Genomic DNA, 23,101 nt, shown 5'->3' with positions numbered 1-23,101 from the left:
ACCCCCCCCCCCCCCCCCACCCCCCCCAGCACTTTCCCCTAGGGCCAAACCATCCTCTGTACCTTTTGAGAGCTTTACTATTAGAACAGCGCTCCCTGCCCCAGGGTCGACGGCCGCCCAGGTTGCTGCGCTGTGTAATGTCCCGCACTCTGTCAGCCAGCCAAGCCGAGGTTCTCAATGGACGCACCTCCGGCGGGCTGCAAATTCACAGGGTCATTGTGGGAGTTTTACGAGTTCCAAACGGCTCGGGGATATTGCCGGCGCGACCGTAAACATTGCGCCCGGCGAATGCCGTAAAGGGACTGCGGATTGCGGAGGTGACCGCGCAAATCTTTATGGTTAAACGTGCTGGACATGCTGGTCATTTACACAAAGCTAAACATATTACCCATATATGAGGATGAAGGCACTACATTCTCATGATTTTGCAGGCCAGAGAAAATGTGTGATGTCACAGAGAGGCTGGATTACCCCTTTTGTTCTATTGCCTATCACATCATGCCTTATATACCTTGTTTTACAGTAATAAGAGCTATGTCATATTTTTTGCGTCTCTCGATGATACATGAAGTACTAAAATGTGGCAGCATCCTGGAACCTATTAAGGAATATTTCCTGTTTTGGTGTGTTTCCAATAACTGCAATTCTTCATAATGCCAAAAACAGTTGGTACCACATTTCGCTAATCCTTGCAGCAGATGTTTTTTCGTGTGATTTCAATTAAGAGCTTTGAAACATGCTTGATTGAAATCCAGATATATCCCTACTGTATTATTTCAATCTAACACGTGAACTGTTTACAATGGATGTCATCTAATGTATTAGGAAACAGAAACACTGTTAGTCTGCCAAACCCACTATTTTGATGTTTAAATACCCTAGCCATGGCAGTTATTATTTTATCTATTAAAAAATTAAAACATACCGTAATTAAACCCTGTTACACTGTTGGATTGAGTTAATACTGTCCTACTGCTGGGATGAGCTGTTTATTTTTATTTTTGCATTGGTGACAGTTATTAGCGTGCTTTTGCTTCTCAAGTGCATTTTATTTCTGTTTCTAACAGCCAATAAGAATGTGCGGGTTGACAATTTACGACCTGTAATCCAAGTTTCGGTCAGTTTTGTTGTGCGTCATCTCCTGACACCCCGGACGTCTCTGTGATGATGGATGGCCGCGGCCGTTCCATTGTAGTGCCTCCTCCGCTAGTTAATAGATCATTATTTTTTACCAATCTTTCTCACACCCTCCATTAGCTGTCAGCGTTGCCGTTATTGTGTGTAAAATATGTATCAAAGCTTTGGTTGATGAGCTTTCATTTCACCAGTGACATTTTCCCTCTGTGCTAATGATCGTACAGAAAAGGCAAAGAGCGGCACTTCTCTGTGCTGCAGGTTTTTAACGTCCGTCCGTCCGTTTGTTTTTGTAGAGCCTTGACTAATGGTACAATCACAGAACACTCAACCAACAGGCTGCCAAAACGCACAGTTGAGCATAATTAGTAAAGTTGTGTATGGTTGGTCTGAAGTATTTATACTTTTCCGAACAGTTTTCCCTGACATTTTCCCAAGGATTTTATATATCAGTGGCCTCTTGGCCAGTGCTCTTATTAGCAACATGGTGGGATGGCAGATGTGTGGCAGTACACATAGCATTGCTTAAAAGAAAGAAGAAAACAGATTCACTTCCTTTTTATGGGGTCTAGGTGTGTTTTGCATGAATGAAACTCAATTAGTCTTAATCAGTCCGTGTAGTGAGCACTTGATTTACAGCACCTTAATGCAGTCCTCCACTGCAGCTACTGGTATATTTTCCATTTGTCACATTAACTGTCCTTTCCGGTTGCTCCCCTGGGATAATTTCCCCTTTTTATCTCTCAGCATGGAGGAACAAGTGACATTTTACTGTATCCTCTTTGCCTCCCTCACTATCCCTCTGTCTTCTCTTTCCCGATGTCTCTTTTAGTAGTGTCCACGTATTTTTCCAACCTTTCACTCACAAATTTCAGACATTTGAGGAAACATACATTGATATAACTAACATGTACGCAATTTAAGTAAGAAAGAAACAAACTAAAAAAATCCTTAATTTGTTTATTTGGACATCTCCCGTTCTTGAATCGATATTTAGTAGGTAAAGAAAGCTAAAGCAGATTTTAGACTATGAAATACAAACCAAAATACGCTGTACTGTACATTAAATAAAGAATGTGCTTAATGTGGAGAATTGCTAAAAACCCATATTTGCTGGTTTGATATGATTTGCATCATTGTAATGTTCACACATTTTGCAGCTGGTACAGATATTCTAATGCTTTGTATTTTGGTACAGTTACTGTCTGCTATTCACTGAATTCAATCTGGATATCTCATTTGTAGCACTTAAACAAAATGCTGGTTTTTTTTTTTTTTTCCTGACTAAATGTAGCCTAATTGTTTTGATGTGGTATATTTTTTATACCTTTCACTAAAAGATAGTGACAAACATTAATTAATTCCAGTGTAAGTTTGGGTTTAAGGCTATGGCTGTATGGTCAGATCGAATGTTTGCCTTGTTATTGAAGGATACATGGCTGTTTTTGTGGTTTCAAACCAGATTAGCCGTGCAAATTTTGTGTATTCTCACTTTCTGGTCATTATAATAAATTAGCAATATCATGATAATATGGCAAATTAAATTGCGAACAATTGTGAATCTTCTCCTGATTGGAAGGGTATAATGTATTATCTGTTATTGGGTAGACTTATATAATGGCCAGCGATCCTTCTATAATGGCGTCAGCTATCAATCTAGGCTCCGGCTGAGTGGTTTTACCTGTATTTAGAGATAACATATTCTTCAATGAGATGTCAGGGTTTATTGTATTGCAATATTTCATGTGTGCCAGCCTTCAGCAGATTAGGAGGATGGGTAATTCAGTAAATTGCATGAACTAGCCTGCATTAAGAAGGCCAGGACATTAGCCCCTGCCAACCTCTCTCTCTCTCACGCACACACACTCTCACACTCACTCACACACAAACACACACACACACACACACACACACACACACACACATGCAGTGTCAAAACCAGTCCTTGTGTGTTTCACAGCTGGTAGAAAAAAAGTGAATCAAGTCTTTGACAGGAAGACCTATTACTTTGAGTCGGTCGTTCCCAGGAAAGAAGCAGATAAGAAGGCTCTCAGAAATGTCCATGCTATCACAAAATTGCCTTAGCTTGTAACCATTTTGTATTTATTGAAAATGATCTATATGTTTGACTCATGTAATGTGCTTCATGAATCTGGGAAAATATAATTCATGCACTTTACAAACATAGGCTTGAGAGTACTTCCAATCAGTCTTCTTGTGACAGGGATATAGTATGTTGTGGATAATGAAGTGAATCCCTGACACACTGTACGGTGCTAGTCACATGGTGTTTTTTATTATTATAATTTAATGTATAACATAAATGTGCACATATGTTTATTATCTTTCTTCTAACCACTTAACTTGAACTGCAGCAATCCACACATATCAATGCTGCCCTCTGAACTTGCTCATGGTATCCCTTTAAGACTATTATTATATGCAACTACAACGAAACTTACTTTGACTGAAGAATTCCCCACACGTTTTGTTCCCACAAATGAGTCACACGCCTCAATCCCTTCACTCTCCCTATTAATCTACCTGGAGTTTAAATCTAATCATTTTAATCAAAGCACAGACTCAACTTGTGCGGGTGCCGTTGTGTCAGGGTTAGCAGAGATTGGTATTCAATAGCGTAAGTGATTTTTATTGTGTTGCATGCAGTGGCACTTTTTAGGGGAAAAACTCATTAGCTATTTGAAGATATTCAATAGAACAAAAAAAAGCTCTGTCTAGACAATTGATTATGCTCTAATAGGACCCAGTGCTGAAACATCATACCTTGCGCAGGCAAATATGTCTTATGCTGATAAGGAAGGCGGGGCTTTCCTGTGTTTCTTTGAGCAGGTGACTAGGGGGCAAGAGATTGGTCTTCACAGCTTTGCCAGGGGTAACTCTGCAGTGGGCTTTGATTTGTGGAGCTGGCTGACAGCAGTGCACAACAAGACATACCCTTAACTCACTGAGCTAAAGACCAAGCTCCCCAGCTAAGGAACCCAATCATACCCTTTCTGTCGCTCCAGGAAGTGACATCACCTTCTATCACAGATTTTTACCCGCTCGCTGACATCTCTGAGCTCTACCAAGCCCCACCACTATATTGCCTTCACATGGTAAGCAGTTTAAGCTAGATGGGCTTGGATTAATTTATTACATGAGTGGGTATCATGGATGCTGCTTGAGTTGTGGTTGGTTGGCTAGAAGGGGGGACTTCTTCCATCCGAACAGAATGTAACCCTGTTCCTCAGCACAATGAGGATTCTGTTCTGCGGAAGGTGCTGTTCTTCGAACGGGGTGTGAAACTAAGGTTGTGACTCACTGTGGTCATTACGGGTCGCATATAACTTTTTAAAAGAGTAAGGGCATTATTCCTGGTGCCCTGGTCAAACTCCCACACAGACCCTCTATTTCTGACCGCCTAATCCAACAGATTATTGGATATACACTGTAGCTGTTGGTAAATGTATGGGCAGCTCTGTCACCTTGTAGGTGTATTAAAGCTGATGACCTGGGGCAAAACAACAGCAAGAGACTGTAGGCCTCATTAGGCCAGGTGTGTAGGATCGGCAATGAGCCCCTGTTATTCTCAGGCTCAGCATCTCACTGGCCTTTCTGGTCTCAATCTAGGCAAAAAATAAAAAATAAAATAAGAATGCAGTTTGTCTCTAAAAAATCACTGGCCCCAATTTATTAAACTCTTTTGTGCCAGTGAATACCCAGCTGAGAGCATAATAGTGCATGTGGTTATTTACAAACACACAAAACGGTATTGTATGCGTATTAAATGTTAGTGCGTCATCAGCGTCAGAGATGGCATGGAACGCGGGAAAGGATTCATTCAAATTTGTTGTGATTGGACATCGTGTTGCGCGCAATTAAAACCAGGTGCAAACTTTGTCCTGGTAAAATGGCTGCAATAGGTAATTTACCAGCAGGACGTTCCTGGCAATTACGTGTACGTTTTATTGCTAGTGGGATGCAACAATATTTCATACCCAGACCTCTTTATTTGAAATGTCAGAAAAATTAATCAAATCAGCATATTGGCGGTAGTAATACTGAAACGGAATTACTTGTCAACATAAAAGAATACCTGTTGGCAGCTGCAGAAGGTATAAATGTGTTAATTGTTTAGTTTTTTTTTTTTTAAATTGTAGTAATTTATGGTTGCAATATAAATATAAGTTTAATAATTATATAAACAAAATTCAAACAGATTGCACACAACCGATAAAAATGTACAGCTAAAGCGAATGTGCATGTCCTCTAAAAACACAAACGTCGTCATTTGAAAAATTATGTTCAGTGTGGATTTCATAGTTTGTAGCCATTAGTGTCATCCAACAAGAAACAAAGCTGGAATGTGACAATGGAATATTTCAGTGCATTTTATGCTGTGCTGAAGAAGCACAGCAGAGCACTGAGGGAAGATACATTACCCCGCGTAAAAAAACAAAAAGAGTTAAAAATAGTAATAAATATAGGCAAGACATAAACAATTAAAACAAAACTGCTCCATCCCTGCCAGTTTCCCAAGTGTCCTCAGAATCAGTGACTACACCTACATCCCACTCTCCCCCCCCCCCCCCCCCCCAACACCACCACACCACCACTCAATGAAAAATGTACAGGAACTAAAAGCGCAGTCACATTTCATTGCAAAGCACCCAGGATCCATATGCAATTATTCAGTTTTAATGAACAGCAGATTATTTGCAAAGGTGAGGGACAAAATGGATTAGGCTATTAGGCCACTGCCTGATTTAAAAAGTTTGTGCTGTCAAAATAAGTGTACAATGTGCCATCTGAATTGCTGGTTTTCAAAGCTAATTGTCATTGCTCATAGGTTTCTGTGCCAATACCATTTAATCCCACATAGTCCTGAAATGCAATATCTCAGCTGCTAATCTTACCGTAAAAGAGTGAAGTGGCATTTAAAGCACAGATATCTTAATTTCCACAATTAATACCCCAGTAACATGACAGGGAAAGTACTGGTAATTGTATTGATTTATTCATTCATTCATTCATTCATTTGCCTGTTGCAATGTCAAGGACCTGAGCATCGATATAACAGTAAAGAGGTGTAAGAACTAAAGCTTGAGGTAAATTTTATGCACTTTAATTTGGAGAACAACAGATAGAATAACTTTATTTTTCCCCAAAGGAGCTTTAATCGGCAGATTCACTAAAGGATTGCACTTATTCTTCAACTTGCTTTTCGGTTGGTCTCTGTCCTAATTGCGACTAGCACTACATAATCCCCTCCTTTGTACAACCATTTTCGTTAACTGGCAATATTCCACAGCACCAAAATGTTACCTGCATATTTTTTAACGGATTGTACAATTAAACTAACAAATCCTTTACACTGTGGCCACTTACATAATGAAATATGTTGTAACATTACAACACTACCTAGTGAAGCCAATGTTCCCTCGCCGTGATAATGCCCACAAAACATGTAATAAACAACAAAATGTAGTAAACCATTCAAGTGAACTTGCTGACCTACAGGCAGCGCGTTCAAAACGTGGCAGAATGTTCTGCCTTTTGAATAGCCCCACAGTTTCATAGATGACTGCAGTTGTACAGTAATTTGCGATCAGCTGACTCCTTGGGAATCCGGCCCCAGGTGTTTGCCGTCACCGTCGTCATAGAGTTTTCCCCCCACAATAACAAACAAGGTTTCACCGTGCAGGAATTACACCATGTAGGGCTTTAAAAGCCCGGGATTTATTGCCAACGGTGTGTCTGCTAAAACCTAAGGGGGCACTGGGACCACAGACAGAAGAAGAGCCTATCTAGGGAGACACAAAACAAGGCAGGGGGCTTAATTAATGCAAGGCAAATTAGAACTCAATTGGCCTTGAGTAATAATGCACAAGACACTGAGCACTTCCTTGTGACTGTGTCAGCACCGCAGCTGGTAGATCCTCGATTAGCCTCTTGTTACCTGTTTTCTTTCTTCCGATTCTTCAGTCCTTTTGTGGTTTGCGTTGTCGCTGTTCACTTGTGTTGCATTGTGTTGCAGTTTCTTTCCAAGTTATTTATTCTTTTCACCAGAAGGAAAATAATTAGTTTTTTTTTTTTTTTCTGTTGTAGGTGTGATTTTTAAATTCAGATTAATTGGGCAGGAGCGTCTGAACCCTGGTGGAAATCAGAAAAAGAAGGGGCCCGGGTCAATAGGCTGGGGCTGCTTGTTTGAAGAAAAGTGGGCTGGTTTTAAAAGAGGCCGGGGACCAATCACATGCTCATGGCCTCATTTGCTGGGTTGGTCTGAATCACAAATTATTCTCAGCAGACATTAATGTCTCACATGTCTTCCCTAAGCAGAACTGTGTTCTTGATATATTTTGCTGTTGTGGCTAATAGGCTGTATGCAATGTCACTATTTTTGTATGGATAACAAGACCCAATTTTGATGACAGAGTCGGAGCCAATGACCCACCATTACCCCCACAGCAAGACAGGCACAACACTTAACCGCCACGGAATTCGCCCACGGTTTTACATATGCTCACATTCATCAAACATTTACGACCTCTTCAACCGGACGGGCTTCCTCCCTTTCGTTCTCCCCCTGCCTGTAAGCCAGAACAAAAACAGCGCTGAGGTATCGGCATAAATCTTTCACAACTCCTTTGATGATGGACCCCCCAATGGGCCTCTTGACCTTTAATAATGGGCTTTCAAAATGGCGTTTTCCTCGTAGAGAGAGCTTTGCATGCAGGTGCCTCCCAAGAGATAAAGTGAAAGGAAGTGGTCTCGGTTCCCGAGGCTAATGATACATGATACTGAGGAGATATAATAAAATAGACCTGCACTGTAGTTACCAAAGGGGCTCAGGCAGGGTGACATTGCCTGGTCTTGGTAGTGGTGAATTTAAGCCTTAGTGCGAACCTAATAAGTGAAGTGGTAGTGGCACCTGGCTGTGGCACAAGAGTAAAAATATGAGATTTCATATGTCAGAGCATTGAAATGAATTGTTAAGAGCTGCCAAGGCCTCTGCCTGAAGTCATTTAAGCGAGCATATTCTCTGCGAAGGTAATCATGTCACGTTCAAGTCCCTTAATAGCAACCTTGTCCTGATAAGGGTGAACGTGCCGCGCCGTGTCGAGCACGCGTGCCGCTTTACCGTGTGTGTGTGCTGATGGTATCGCTTCTGTCTCTCTCTCTCTCCCGCGCAGCCTGCGAGCTGATGACCCAGGGCATCCTGGCGCTGGTCACCTCCACGGGCTGCGCCTCGGCCAGCGCGCTGCAGTCGCTGACCGACGCCATGCACATCCCGCACCTCTACGTCCAGCGCAACAGCGAGGGCTCCCCGCGCACCGCCTGCCAGCTCAACCCCAGCCCCGACGGCGAGCGCTACACGCTGGCCGCCCGCCCCCCCGTCCGCCTCAACGACGTCATGCTCAAGCTGGTGACCGAGCTGCGCTGGCAGAAGTTCATCGTCTTCTACGACAGCGAGTACGGTGAGTGCCGCCTGCCGCCACCGCCTCCGACTGACCCCGGGACTTCCTCCCGGAATCTGCCGGTCAAGCTGACGAGAAAGCTAGGGTCGAGCCAATTTGCTGTCTGGTTCGGGTGCGGCCTGTCTTCTGATGATGATGTCACAGTTCAGGCTCTGAAAGAATGTTTTAAAATTCTGACTCCCTCTCCCCAGCTACATGGAACTTTATAGAAATTTATCATAAAATGAGCCTTTGTCTATATACATTTTGTTAACAGGCCCACCTCCTAAAAAATTGAGTTCATGAACTAAGTAATGAAGTAATGTAAAAAAGGTTATTCCCATATTAAGCACTTCCAATATTAAGCTGTGTAGTGTGAAGCAAAGGCTATAATATTCATCAGAAAAAAAACTCTTCTTGGCTGAACACATCAGACAGGGCATGTATTTAGAGGGTGCTTGTTAAGTCAGATTTAAGTGTGTGGGGGTGAATACTCCATCTCTTGCTCATAAATGTAGGCTATAATTGAAGGTGAGAGCTTGGAACAAGAAAGCACAAGGGCATTGCACAACGGAGAAATTAAAATTGCCATCAATGTGTGGAGCAATGGGCAGAAACAAAAATAAGGACATATCTCCTGTGGAAGATGTCCTGCAGCACAACGCAGTACAGATTTACAGAACTGTGTGTGTGTGTGTACTGTGAGCTCCTTGATGCTTGGGACAAAGACATATATTTTTTCTTGATTTGGCTCTGTACTCCACAATTTTAGATTTGTAATAAAAAAAAAATTACATCAGCAATGAAAACAAGTGAGCCAGTACCTGTGTCTCTTAACCTGCACTAAGGAAGCGATTGAACACATCTGACAAAAGCATCCGTGAGGACATTTGTCTCAAACGTTATGGTGCCCTGGAATGGGGGGGACTATGCATAACATGTTCTGTACTTTCTACATGGTGATACCAAAATGTATAAAACACACACTTTAATAAATGCTGAGAATGTGCACTTTAACCATTCACCACGTGAATTGTTTGATTGCAAATCTTAAATTGTGGAGTACAGATCAAGAAAAAATTTGTCTTACTCTGAAAAATGATGTTGCTCATTGTTATGTTGTTCACACACAGACACACACACACACACACACACACACACACATATATATGTATATATATAGCAAGCTTCATGTTTTAGCATTCGGCATTCTACAGTCAGTCTTTTCATGGCAGCTCATGGAGAAATGTTCCAATGCCTGCGGTGTCCTCTAATGAGATCTCACAAAGAATATTAACATTTTGCTTCTCATATTTCTCTTTTGTGATATGTTATTTCAGCATTCCAGATATTGCCAGTAAATAGAATACTTAACATTAAGTTTAAAGCCATCACAAAATTTGAAATGTATCCCTAATATTGTCACAAAGACATTGCATCTGTTATTCAGCATGTGTATATTTGTTTTTTACATTTGATTCCATTATGCAGGTATAAATTGTAGTTTCAGTGAAGCGCAGTTACAGTACTAGACTTTGTCCCTGTCTGTATCACTGGATTAATTTTCAATATACAAGAACATGTGATGAGTTTGTGTCTGTGTAGGAAACTTTATGAAATATAATCTTACTCCTCAGCTCACAAAAAAACAAAAAAAAATGTGGTGGTGCAACAAACTTGTTCAGGTATTTGTGTTCACATTTACACCGCAGTGGTCCATCAGTTGGTGTAAGAACAGGCCATATTGAATCTATGCACGAGCGTTTAAATGCAAAGTGACACCCAGTGTCAGCTAATCGATATCAGACAGGGTGAAGAGTTTGCCTGCAGGTGAAATGTGTCACATTGCAATGCCATGTACAATATTTACTCACATCTCAAGGCCTGTTCCAGAAACATTGGGGAGCATTGGGGAGGATATAATTCACATTTTGACGTGATAATGTTATGATGATGATTTGGGGAACATTCTCTTATTTATGCAAGATATTCTGTCAAGGTTTCAGAAAGGCATTCTATACATGTCATACCACACACAGATAGCATCCCCAGTCAATTGTCAATTCAGTCGTCAATTATCTGTCAAAAAACTTTATTAATTCTGTTTCTTTATGAAGTCAAATAACAAACCTGAGTAGCATTCTAAGACCATCCCTGTAATACTGAATGTGAATTAAAATACATGTCCAAGGGGCATCTCGGAAAATACAAAGGCACTGTACGTATTAGGAACAACTACCCCAACTCTCTGGGAATGTTCAACAAAAAATGTTCCTGGGACTGCAGCCTACTCAGCGTTGGCTAAAATAAAAGCTGGATGGTCGTTGTTGGTTGCATTCAATTTGCGACTCAGGCAGAGCGTTTGATACTCAGCAAGGGTACATAAATGCTTCTGACCTTCGGGAATCTCAAAGGGACAAAGGTGGTCGGTCAGGGTACAGGGCACTGGATGAAAGGAATGTAACTTTAAATCTCAGGAGGCAAATCTCTCTTTGTGTCCTTGAATGGGCACTTTTATTTGAATCGTTCTAACTGGATGCCTGTATGTTTCTTTCTTCTCATAGACTGAAAACATGTGTCCTCGTGTGCTTCTTTAACTTTTTAAATACTTTGCGTATGGAATAATTGCCTTCCATATACTAACTGTGCATTATAGGACTTGATAGCTATGCATTATTACAATTAATGAAAAAAAAAAAGATATTTAAATACAGTGTTATCAAAACTTGACAATGGAGTATGTCTAGGAGTGAGCACATAAAACAGTGTAGCAGAAATGCATTTCAGTTGAATGTTGTATTTATATTTATATAGCATTTCTTTCACAACTTTGCATGTACAGAAATGGTAGGCTTCACAACATCCATCAATCAGCCCTGTCCGATTGCTTGTCTGCCGCATACAGAAACGCATACATGAAATGTACTTATGTGCGTATTGTTAAAGCACCAAAATAGCATAACGCGCCCGCCTCAGATTTATAAGGTGGTCTCGGTTGGTTAAAACTACACACATATTATTAGACGCCCAGTCTTTTCATTGGCACATCCCCTGTTGCGCTACCCAACCCATGTTATCATAAACAGGTTTATTTCTGACCTCAAAACCACCAAACCAGGTAGAGATGAAAAATGTGCCATTGGCACAGCATGAAATGAGCAACTCTGCTAGCACCCCAGTGTGTTTGTGCTACTGTTGCTACCAAAATGGGGCCCTAACCATTAGTCGGTTTCCTCACATTAAAAATGAAGCACATTCAGCTCGAAATGTGTACTAAATTTAGGGAAAGCAATGTATGAAATCCATATTTACCTTTTTACCTTGTCTAAGGCTTTTCAGTCTGACAATGTTTAGTGAGAAATAAGGAAAATACAGAAAACTAAATACCATGACCAGTTTCAGTCAGATGCATTCAAAACTAATATTTTAAATGAAGGGAAATGGCTTACAGTGGCAAAAAAAATAATTATAGTAATAAGTTTCAGATTAATTAAATCCATTCTACTGTAAATTTACATTTTTAATGGTATTTATTCATTAGAGTTTGAGTTTCCTTTAAAATGCATCGACAGGTTTAATTGAATCCAGGGTGACGGTGAGGTCAAAAATAAGTAACATGTATTTCTAGAGATTCTGCGTTCCAGTTACATCCATTAGTAGCCTTCCTCTAGGACTGGCCTTTCATGACCTTGCTTAAGCGCTGAAATGAATGCTGATTATACATGAACGCTGAAGTGGAGCCAGGGAGAGACAATGCTTGGCTCCTGTATCTGGGAACCAGGGTACAGCCTTGAGCAGGATTTAATCAGTATAGGAAATATACCAGGGACAGCTAGTTGTTGTTTTTTTTCAAGTGTACGCTTCTAAGTATCAATCAAGTATTCTCATTACCATGTAGTGGCTCCAGCAGTCTGAATGATCATGAGAGTTGTTGGCTGTTTGCTCAAAAACATGCCACAAACAGTACAGTGTGATGTTGATTAAATTTGATTGCATAAACAGCACAGCTCTTGGATTGAGCCGACTTGGAAATCAAATGTTGTCGTGTTTTTTTTTTTCTTTCTGTTTATGGATACACTTCTAAATACAATTTTATGTGACTCACAGATCTCAGTTTTTCTTTTCAGTGTAATGACATCATGGCGTGCAATGAATTACTTTAAATCTTGCATCATGAAAGACTAAAAGTTGCTGTTGTGGGTGCGTATGATACAGAATCACATTTATGGGATGTTTAATGTGCCTGGTCCTGTTCGTGTGGGCACTGCTCGCTCGACCGACCTGGCGTCCACAATATCCCCCTCTCTGATGAGGAAATGCATTAAGGGGTGGAAAAGAAAGAGGGACATTTATTCAGATTAAGGCTTTTGTTTGACTTTATTGGAAGCAGATGGTGCTAGGGAGCTGGTGTCCAGGCCCGAATTCAGCCTGTGGTGGACGTGACAGCTGAATGATGATGATTAAAGAGGGTCCTAGGATCAGTGTGTGCCTTCACATCTCTCCTGCTCCCCCTACCTCTCTGCTCATCTCTCTCGCCTCCCTTTCTCCCTGTCTTTAGCTCTGCCTTTTTGTCCATTTCACCTTCTTTTCCTTTCTTTCACTGTCTCGCTTTTGTATCCTCTCTCTCTCTCTCTCTCTCTCTCTCTTTCTCTCTCTCTCTTCCCCCCTCTCTGTCTGCCTTTGTCAACATACAGTAAATCAATCTTCCCTCATTTCAAATTAACATGACAGAAACATACAGTTTACATACAGAAATTGACTATGCCTTTTTAAGCCCTCTCCTGGAATGAAATGAGAGGGTAAGAAAATCCTTTGCTATTGGATCGTGCAAATATCCATTTCTCTTCCTGGATCTCTGTATGTACTAGCTCAGGTCACCGAGTATCCGTCTGTGATTTAGGTCTTCTATCTCTCTCTTTCTCTCTCGCTCTCTCTCTCTGTCATTCGCTCTCTGTACCTCTCTGACTGTCTCTTTGTTTCTCACTTTCTGGGATTCTTAGCAGTTAAAGTTCCTGTCGTGATCATATATGTAGCAGGGGATATGAATAACGATGTGCACACAAGTGGCAAAGTGATTCTGTACAGTATGTAGTCCATCCCTGTTTATTCCTTCAGTACTATACCTCTCAAATCACACTTATTTTAAGCAAGAGCGCCTGCATTGCCTCAGCAATCTCTGGTATCTCACTCTTATTAATCCTCCCCAGACCGTGCTCTTAGTGCTGTGATGTTCTGAATGTCGGGAGGCTTCACAGTTCATAGCGATGCAGTGAATCGAGTCCATTGCTTTTGCACCGAGAGAGAGCGCGAGATCCAGCACTAAGGCACGGATCACATTTTAAGAAACACTGGGTGGTAATGGAGCACCATTATTGCATCTGAGTCTGAGGGAATTTAGCTTTTGACAATAGTTCTCTATGGGATTTGGGACACAAAAGAAAACCAAAAAAACTGCAACAGCGAATTGACTCATCTCTTCGCTTTGATTTTCACTGTCTGTCACTCGGCTGTTGCCGCGGCCGCTCGTGGTAAGGCTGAACACGTCGCGTCGGAGGTGGACTCGGTGCCAGACGCAACAATAACATGTCTGCTTACACTCTCACAAAAAAAGAAGAAGAAGAAAAAAAAAAAAAAAGTTTGAACACGGTTGCGTTCGGATCCCCTTCGTCGAGCCGGGAGGCAGCCTGCCAGCGGGAAACGCCGGGGCTGGAAAAACAGATGCCGGGCGGGAATGTCGCGATGCGCGTTGCCGGCTCTCGGGACGGACGGGGAGCGCCCGGTGTTTCGGGGCGGCCGGTGCGGACAGGGGTCACGCGCCGCGAGCCGTGCCAAGAGGGGCGGGCTACGGGACGGGAACGCAGGCAGACAGATTGCTCGCCTGGCTCTCATCGGATAGCTTACCTTTGCGGTTTCGCTGCGATGCGTCGCGGGGCAAGGCCGGGGTAAACAGATCGCTCCGACAGGCCGCCGCTGCGTATGAGTGGGTATGCACCGGGACAGGAGCTACTCATGCGTGTCATGGAGGATCATCATCACGCACAGGAGTGATGCGATACCTCCCTGCAGAAGCACACGCTCTTTTTTTTTCCCACCTCAAGCGCACACACGCTAATATGAACACGCAACCATGCAAACACACCATCCCCCCTTGTTTCCCTGACCTGAAAAGCACAGATGGGGGTCTACCTTCCTAGTCATATTACCCACCAGAAGTGGGATATGAATAATTACGAAACTGGCAAACTGTGAACTTTGCTCATAGAAAAAAAAAAGTGGGTGGGGGGAGTGGGGTACTGAATATGATTTAACCTTTTGAAGAATACTGTAGATTTTTTTTTTTTTTTTCTTCAAAGTTCCAAGTCAGTGTTCTGAAACTCCATTGCTTTCAGTTGCCAGTAGTGATTGTTCATCATTAGACATCAGCATTACAATGTTCAGTTAAGAACATTCTAATCACATATTTGTGATCTTACACCTTAAAGGGTTAAAGATTTGTGGACAAGACTGTTGAATCACACAAACATTTTCCTAAAGAGCAAGAAGAAGCTCTAGGTGATGAATTTGTGTCCACAGTGCACCTTGAGGTAATAAATCTTACAGTGTGGTTACATTTTGTACTCAGTAGTTTGAGATATTCTGGTACACGTGTTTATCAGGGGAATGGCAGGCATATTTTCACATGCAACTCACAAATCAGGGCATAGCTATAACATAATTGGATTCAAACCAGTGTATGCAATCCGTAATAAGCTGAGTGGATATTTATTCATGTCATGGACACCCGCCATGACGGGATGCAACAGTTCCCCCTCTCATTTTCCTTTATTGTAAACATTTCCCCGTTGTCAGACAGATATGTAATTAAATTAACAGTGTCTTCATTGGGGTTTTTTTATTTATATATTGACATATCAGGTCTCCCTTGATTCTCCCCTATATCAATGTAATTTGTCCCAATGGCCTTAGAAAGATACCACTGGGGTTGTTTGACTGTCTTAGGTTTTGTCACTTATGCTGTAAATTAAAGACAGCTGCTCTTAAAACCCTATTAACGCAGGTCTCTCGGTATGAATTAACAAATGGCTGTCTCAGGTACTTTCATGGGGAGCAGTCAGAGAAGCAGCCAGCTTACAGAACTGCTGAGTCATCCTCGGGTTCAAAAAATCACATTAAATCATTTCACTGTAGCCTTTTAAAGGAAGTTATTTTCAGCCTTTCTTATTGGGGGTATTATGGCCTATGCACGGAAAGAATTTTTTTTTTTTTTTCATTGGAATTTGGTAGCTTGAGTAGATTGAATAGTCTAGATGTGTGATGTTTATTTTTGTGCTACAGTGAGCTAACATTGTTTTCTGCAGTAACATGCTGCTACATTTTGAAACATGGGTGTGAAATGTGTCCCCCTTGACTTAATCTTTGGGGACCATGGCGATGTCTCACTCTGCATGTCTTTTGATACCCAGTTCACACAGCTTCTGATGGAATCTACTGCATGTGTCCCACAGAGCTGTCGTGTCTGTATTTGTGCTGTTTAAATCCATACAAATTCCATGGTTTGCCCTTTTAAGTTCATTGCACTGGCATAGCCAAGGGCCACCCACTTGGCAACAGGTCCCACCCAATCAGTATCCTTAATTTTCAATAACTAGCTGGGGTCGAATCTGGAACTTGTATGATTGGCCAGTCGCGTGATTCGATTTTTCCTACCAAGTTCCAACTATGCTCCAACTAACTAACAAATGTTTTGATCACGTACATGCAACGCTGTGATACACAGAACTTCTCCAGCACAGGTCTAGACTTCCCAACGACTATATGTAATTGTGATCGTCTCTCTGGCTTTTCTCCCTCTCCCGTGCATACTTGCTCTAACGTTCTCTGTTCCCTTCTGCTTCCATCTACTCTCCATCTTGACTATCATGCTTAGCATTCAGGCTACTGTGTTCTAAGAACAGGTGGGGAAGATAAAACAATTCATAATTCTTTATGAATTTTGATTCAAACATGAGTCTAATTATTGTGAAATAGGATAGGTTGAATATGGTGGTCAGTAGCCTATAGATCCATTGCATAAGCTACGTTTGGCCTAATTGGGGTGATTAGGCCTTGCTTGCCTAGGTAATTAATCCCTTCCTGATTTAGCTGAACCCAATGTACAGACTGTTCTTTTGGTGTGTGTGTGTGTGTGTGTGTGTTGATAGCTTGCCGGCCCCATGCATAAATCAGTGATAGCCGAGGCCTTTGATATAACTAAATGGTAAAAAAAAAAAAAAAAAAAAAAAATGCCTTGCCTTATTATTTCAATCTATTGTAGACCAAAAAGGGTGAATAACATGAATGGATATTAAATGTAATTAATAGGCTATGACACGTAATTTCAGGGTAATTCGAGCACTGTCAATAATTGTGCTTCAGTGGCCGGGTGCAATCGCTTTTTCTAGGCCCAACCAATTTTCTCCAGGCCCACCCACCCACAAATTCTTGGCTATGCTACAGGTTCATTGTGTCTCCACTGCTGATTCGAGTGCTGCTGATCCTGGAGCATCATTAGAGCTGAACTTTTCTGGTTACCGCCTACACCCACATACTTCACACGGGGTTAAAAAAAAATAAAATGAGTGTATTCGCAGCAAAATGACACGTACGTTAGCTTGATGTTGCATGATGGAGGAAGAAATGCCTCCTTATTCAATTCAGTTTTATTTGTACAGTGCTTCTTACAAAGGCACCGTCACTGAAATGTTTTTACAGATAAACAGGAGCAAGGATAGATGCCTGCACTTTCATTGTTGCTGTTACGGAGCAAGTGCCACAAAAAAAGATCATAGTAGTGATTGATGCTAATTGGATGGTTTGTAGATATGAAATACAGCAGAATGGATGAATGCTAGTTTAACAGTTCATTTTAGTGCGAACACTACCAATGATATGTGAAGCGCCACCGTGCCAGGAGTGAGCATTATCAAAGAAAAATGCAAAACAGGACACAGAAACGCGTGCACCTCTCACTGCGCTTGCCAACATTCCCCACATTAGCACAGCCTTTGTATATCCGGGGGATGTAGGGTTCTGCATTCTGGGTCTTTGTGGCGAACTTCTGCATAGTTTACACTCATGCCTGCCATGGCATTGCTCATGAAGAAGCTTCTGCTCTATATTATGCTTCCTTTTCAGTATTCCTACATTTTGGAACATCTAAGAATAACAACCAGATACAGTATACTGTTCATTAAGCCATTAGACATACTTGTTGTCTGGCTATTTTTATTTTGTCAGTTGAGGAGGGCTCCCTTACAAACCTTTCTGGCTCCGCTCAGCCCAAAGATTAAGCCTAATTTGTCTCTTCGTTTTCGCATTTTATGTTTTTTGACACCAAGTGTAGGCATGTGGTTAAATAAATACGCATAAATAATGTATCCTCTAGCTTGTGTCTTGGAAGCACTAGTTTGTAAAATCAGATGTGTTTTGAGCCCTGACAGGTGGATGCCAGTGTTATAACAACAGCACAGTATAAGCAGGCCTACTTCCCCTTCACTCACCAAGGCACGGAGCCAACCTGCGATGAATGTAGATATCCAATACACTGTTGAATAAAGTCAGTTTGCTGTGCATTCACCTCAGATATACTATAGCCAACTGACTGCACAGGTAACACATCTGATAGCACTGCCAGTATGAGCTGCTTACCTCAACATCAACAAATACTGCATTGTTCAGTTTTTTTATATGACCACAAATACATAATACCACTCATGTAATTTAACTGCTAATCCTTTTTCTCATGCTGTCCTGTTAGTTGGTTATTTTACTATATATATTTTTTTTTTTACATAAACACATGCTCATGTATAGCTTGGGCCACCAGTTTGTCTCCCTTATTTTCTCACGTGGTATTTCAGTCCTCCGGCAGCTAGAGGTCGCGATAGCCTCATTGCGAGGCCCCTTCACAAGAGAATGCACTAAATTGCACAGGTGTGAGCACAAAATCTGTTAGCCGTGCAAAGCCCATTGCTGTCCGCTTCCGGCACTGCTGTCGATTGCAAGTTTCGGCCCCTTATTGGAAACAGTGTTAAGCATGCGTAACTGTTTGACAGCATACAGCAAACCTTGCATAGGAGTTTTTTTGGATTTTAAGAAGCTTCTTCTTCAAACAAAACTGCAAAGCCCTTCAAGGTTGCAGGTTTATGACATCATTATTTTCATAGAAAAATGCTTATTTTGATGCTATAGATTGATTTTTAGGGTTGTGGGTCGAATGATAGAATGTTCAATTTCACTAGAAAAGGACAAGGGCCACATGATAAGATAAAACACTTCAGAAGTACCCTTATTTTTAATCTGTAGAAGATTAATGGATTTCAGTAGAGAGGTTCTCTCAACTGGTCCTCTCGTGCTGAGAACCCCTAAAAAACAGAGGAGAGAAAGCCAGGCCCCCTGTCAAGGACATGTAGCATTTAAGCTTCTGTGCACATTCACTTTACTTCCTGACTCTCGCCATATTAAATCAACAAATTGTTTTCGTAAATGTCTCAATTAGAAAACTCAATTGTACAATTACCCACTTGACGTTGGAGTGCCTATAGGGACTCCCTGGAGGATAACCATTGAAATGCTTAAATCTTGTAGGTCATATGGTGGAGATATACTGGTGGCCCTATGTATAGCCATATTGTTTGTATCATCAAACTATATCTCAACTATTACTTAACTTGAAATTATTATAAAAATCTATCTGGTATAAGATGACATGTTTCATCTTTCGTATTTATCATGAATGCTGCCTTTCTGTAATCCTTGTGTAGAGTTGGTTTGTTTTCCAAATCTGTTGCTTAATTCTCACACTGTGTTAAAGGACATAACTTTCACTTGCCCGCAAGAATAATAATGATTCCCTGAGTGTGTCAATACTTTTAGGTAACTCAATGCAAACGCTTAGCTTTGTGGCTGCTGTGTAGATCATTTTGAACGTGTTATTGACTAGTGGATCTGGAGGTTGTGAAAACGGATCTCTGTAAGGTGATAAACATATACAGTGAGCTCCATAATCTTTGAGACTAAGACTTCAAGAAATTCACATGTGGTTAAAGTGCACACTCTAGGAAGTACCTAAATGAGACTGCAGAGTTATGGGGAAAAAAAAGTCTTGTGGGCAGATGAGGCCACTATTCACTTGTATCAGAGTGATGGCAAGAACAAATTGCGGAGGCCAAAAGGAACTGCCCAAGATTCAAAGCACGCCTACTCATCGGTGAAACATGATGACGTGGGTGTTATGGTTCCGTCATGCATGGCTGCTACAGGTACTGGTTCACTTGTCTTAATTGATGAAATAACTTCTGATAGCAGCAGAATTAATTTCTATCTGCTCAAGTTCAAGCAAACACAACTCCTCCGAACTCATTGTACGATGCTTCGTCCTACAGCAAGACAATGATTCCCAACATACTGCTAAAGCAAAAAAATAAATAAATAAATAAACTTAAGGAAACTAGCCACTGAAACAAGCAAGAGCTGAAGATGTCTGCAATACAGACCTGGCAGAGCACCACCAGAGATACTCAGCACCTGGTGATGTCTATGAGGAACAGACATCAAGCAGTCATTGCATGCAAATAATATGCTTTTTGCTGCTCAACTGGAAAGAGGTGCATAAGGCACACTCTAAGGGCACATGCCTAAAGAAAGCTAAGGCCTGCCTGCAAAGGAACACACAGAGAGACACACTGACTCTCTCGGGTTACAGCCACAATCAGGGGTTTATAATTCCAAGTAAATATGTTAGCTATACTACAAGTAAGCTAAAGAGACTGATCCATCAAGGGATCAATTTGTTTACTAACTTTATACTTGCTATCGTTCTGCAACATAGACTACATGCGTTTAACGCATGTAGTCTATGTACCTTCCTGCGACGGCAAGCAAAGAAACGTCCAGCTATAGGACAAAAGAGAACCAGGAGGAAGGCCGGCTTTTCTACTGAAAGCGCAGCGGAGATTCAGAGCCGATGCCCAAGTTAGAGTTCCCTTGGACAAGCCAAGTAAGACTGACAAACATTCAGGCATCAACCTTGTTTTCAAGGTATTGTGTTATTGATTGTATGTAATGGAGCTTACTATATGACTACAGTGTTATATTTCTTCAACTATTGTTCATCTTTCCATTGCAAACAGTACTTTTTCCCCCACAAATGCAATTTTCTGAATCAGCAGTCACCAATTTTAAATAGCAAATTGTGTTTGTGAATAAATAGCATTTATTTGCAAACATTTAAGTAAATATACTGACTGAATCTTTACTTAGCCATAAATTACCCTATTGGTTAATAGGTCATTTGGGAAAGTAGCCAATATAAAGTACTCTGGGTCATTTGCATGCCTCAAAGTCTTACACAGCCAAAATTAAGAACTCTCTTATTTTTTATTTCCTTAATGGATTTGTCACTATAATGCATTCTTTAAAAACACTACTGACACCAAGAGTGTCTTGAACCCAGAAGGAGTAGGAATGTCAGTTTAAAATTTTAATTTTACTATTGTGACAATGTTCTCTTTTGTTCCTTTTGTCACCCATTTTTTTTGCAGTTGTCATCTTGTTTTCTTTTCCCAAGGCTGTATACTAGAACTTTAAAAAATATTCCTGTGTGTTTAGTAATTAGTTTAATTGAGTTAATTGATGTGACAAAAATCATATTGTTTACATGCACACCTATGAAATGACAGTCCAAGTCACAATTAACAAAAACAATATTTAGAGTAATCTGACAGCAGTGATATTATTTCTGATTGATTGCAATCATTGTTTATAATAGGCTTCAGCAATTCAAGATGAGCCAAATCTGCAACATTTGTATCAACCTAATTATGTTTTGGCAAATAGTCTGAATGAGAATACTGTCCAAATGACAATTCAAATCTGGCAATACTACTGAGGAATGCAGTCATTGCATGCAAAGGATATGCAATAAAATACTTAACCTGACTATTTGTATTTACATAACATTGATATGTCCCAAATATTGTGGTGATAACAACATTTTTGGTTACATACTCTATATAAGTCAAGTAAAAATATATCTATCCCCAAACATTGAGGGAGCTCACTGTATATATGAGGGTATTTTGTACTACATATCTGCCATCCCTGTCTGCAATACACTGTTTTGTAGTTGTCGTGAACAACCCTTTTATCCTCCTGAAAGACCTGGAGTCTGTCTTGTTGTCTTGTTATCATTATAAGGGTGTTTGCTGTAGATGCTCCAACCAGTTCAAATGAATTTGGAGTGGAACTGGCTTGCCAGCTGGCTAGCACATAGCTTGTCAGCAAGAAGAGTACTGTCACATGGTTTTAATTTCCACAGGCCCTACTCTACTGTACAATGCTTTAAAAACACTCCATGGTTCTGTAGAGTTCTGCTTTGAATGTCACACATATATTAGTGTTCTCCCCTCACACACACACACATACACACAGGCACATGTTTCCATCCCTGCCAAATTCACCTTGAATGTAGTGTTTTGTTTTGATTTTTAAAGAAAATATCAAGAAATATTGAAATATGGGACCCCAATGTTTAGTTAGATGTACCATGATCACACTAAATGAATTATCTTTAAAGTGCCTGAATTCATTGTACATCTAACCAAACACCTCCCTGGATTTTAGCTTCTCACAAGTACTGCCCTCAGTGCCTTTTAAATTAGCAAGTACAAAACGGACCTGGTTCATCCACTGCTGCATGCAAGTGTAGCAGCTCCAATTATACTTCAGTTTGCTCTTTGCTCGTAGCTGAGTAATCATTCATCTGGTAGACATGTGTCCTGCAGGCCTTTCATGTGGACCCATGGAGATACCTTCTGCAAATATCTCCAATGCATTCTGAGCTTCAAAGCTCCTGAGTTATATCATGTATGGATGTATGTATGTATGTATAGTTATATATTGTATGTATATAAAAGAAAAAAAAAATGTACTGTAGGGATGACCTGTAAGTGAATGTTGTAAATGGAATTACAGTGTCATGTAACACTTTCAGGAATCAATGCATTAGCGATGTTGTTTATTCAACACCTTTGTTTTACCTGCATAAATGGTATTATTTGTTTTATTTCAGGACTATTATACAAATGCAATGATACTCACAGATTTGTTTCGTACTCGCTGTTTAAATGTATCTTATTAAGTTACTGCTACGGAAACAGCAGTTTCACTCGACTGGCTGTGAACTTTTACATCAACATTTTCGGAGAATTTCAGTCATTTTGATTTAGTTATGGTGCGTTTGAGGGTATCATTCCCAAATTAGCTCATAAGAAGTAGAACTGAACCAGTCAGTTCTTAATAAATACTGAGTTACTTGGAGTTGTTACATTAAATTTAATGACTGCCTATATATTCAAATAGGGTGAAGCAGTTATATAATATGTTTTAATGATGAATACATGGCTATTTGTGTTATTTGAAGTGTAATCTGTCTCAGTTACGTATGTAGGTTATCCAATTAATTTTAGAAC

General features: G+C 40.7%; 1 protein-coding gene across 4 annotated transcripts in view; it reads left to right on the top strand.

Annotated features, from left to right (window-relative positions):
• grid1b (glutamate receptor, ionotropic, delta 1b) overlaps positions 1-23,101 on the top strand; it is a 296,008-nt gene that overhangs the window by 126,060 nt on the left and 146,847 nt on the right. For all 4 annotated transcript variants that reach the window (XM_035407428.1, XM_035407427.1, XM_035407429.1 and 1 more), the window contains one exon: positions 8,328-8,612. In XM_035407428.1, coding sequence (XP_035263319.1) covers positions 8,328-8,612 — 285 coding nt within the window. The remainder of the gene's footprint in view (positions 1-8,327; positions 8,613-23,101) is intronic.

The sequence above is a fragment of the Anguilla anguilla genome, chromosome 2, assembly GCF_013347855.1.
Source record: "Anguilla anguilla isolate fAngAng1 chromosome 2, fAngAng1.pri, whole genome shotgun sequence".
In the NCBI taxonomy this organism is placed as follows: Eukaryota; Metazoa; Chordata; class Actinopteri; order Anguilliformes; family Anguillidae; genus Anguilla; species Anguilla anguilla.
This window is presented reverse-complemented; position numbering and strand designations above follow the sequence as displayed.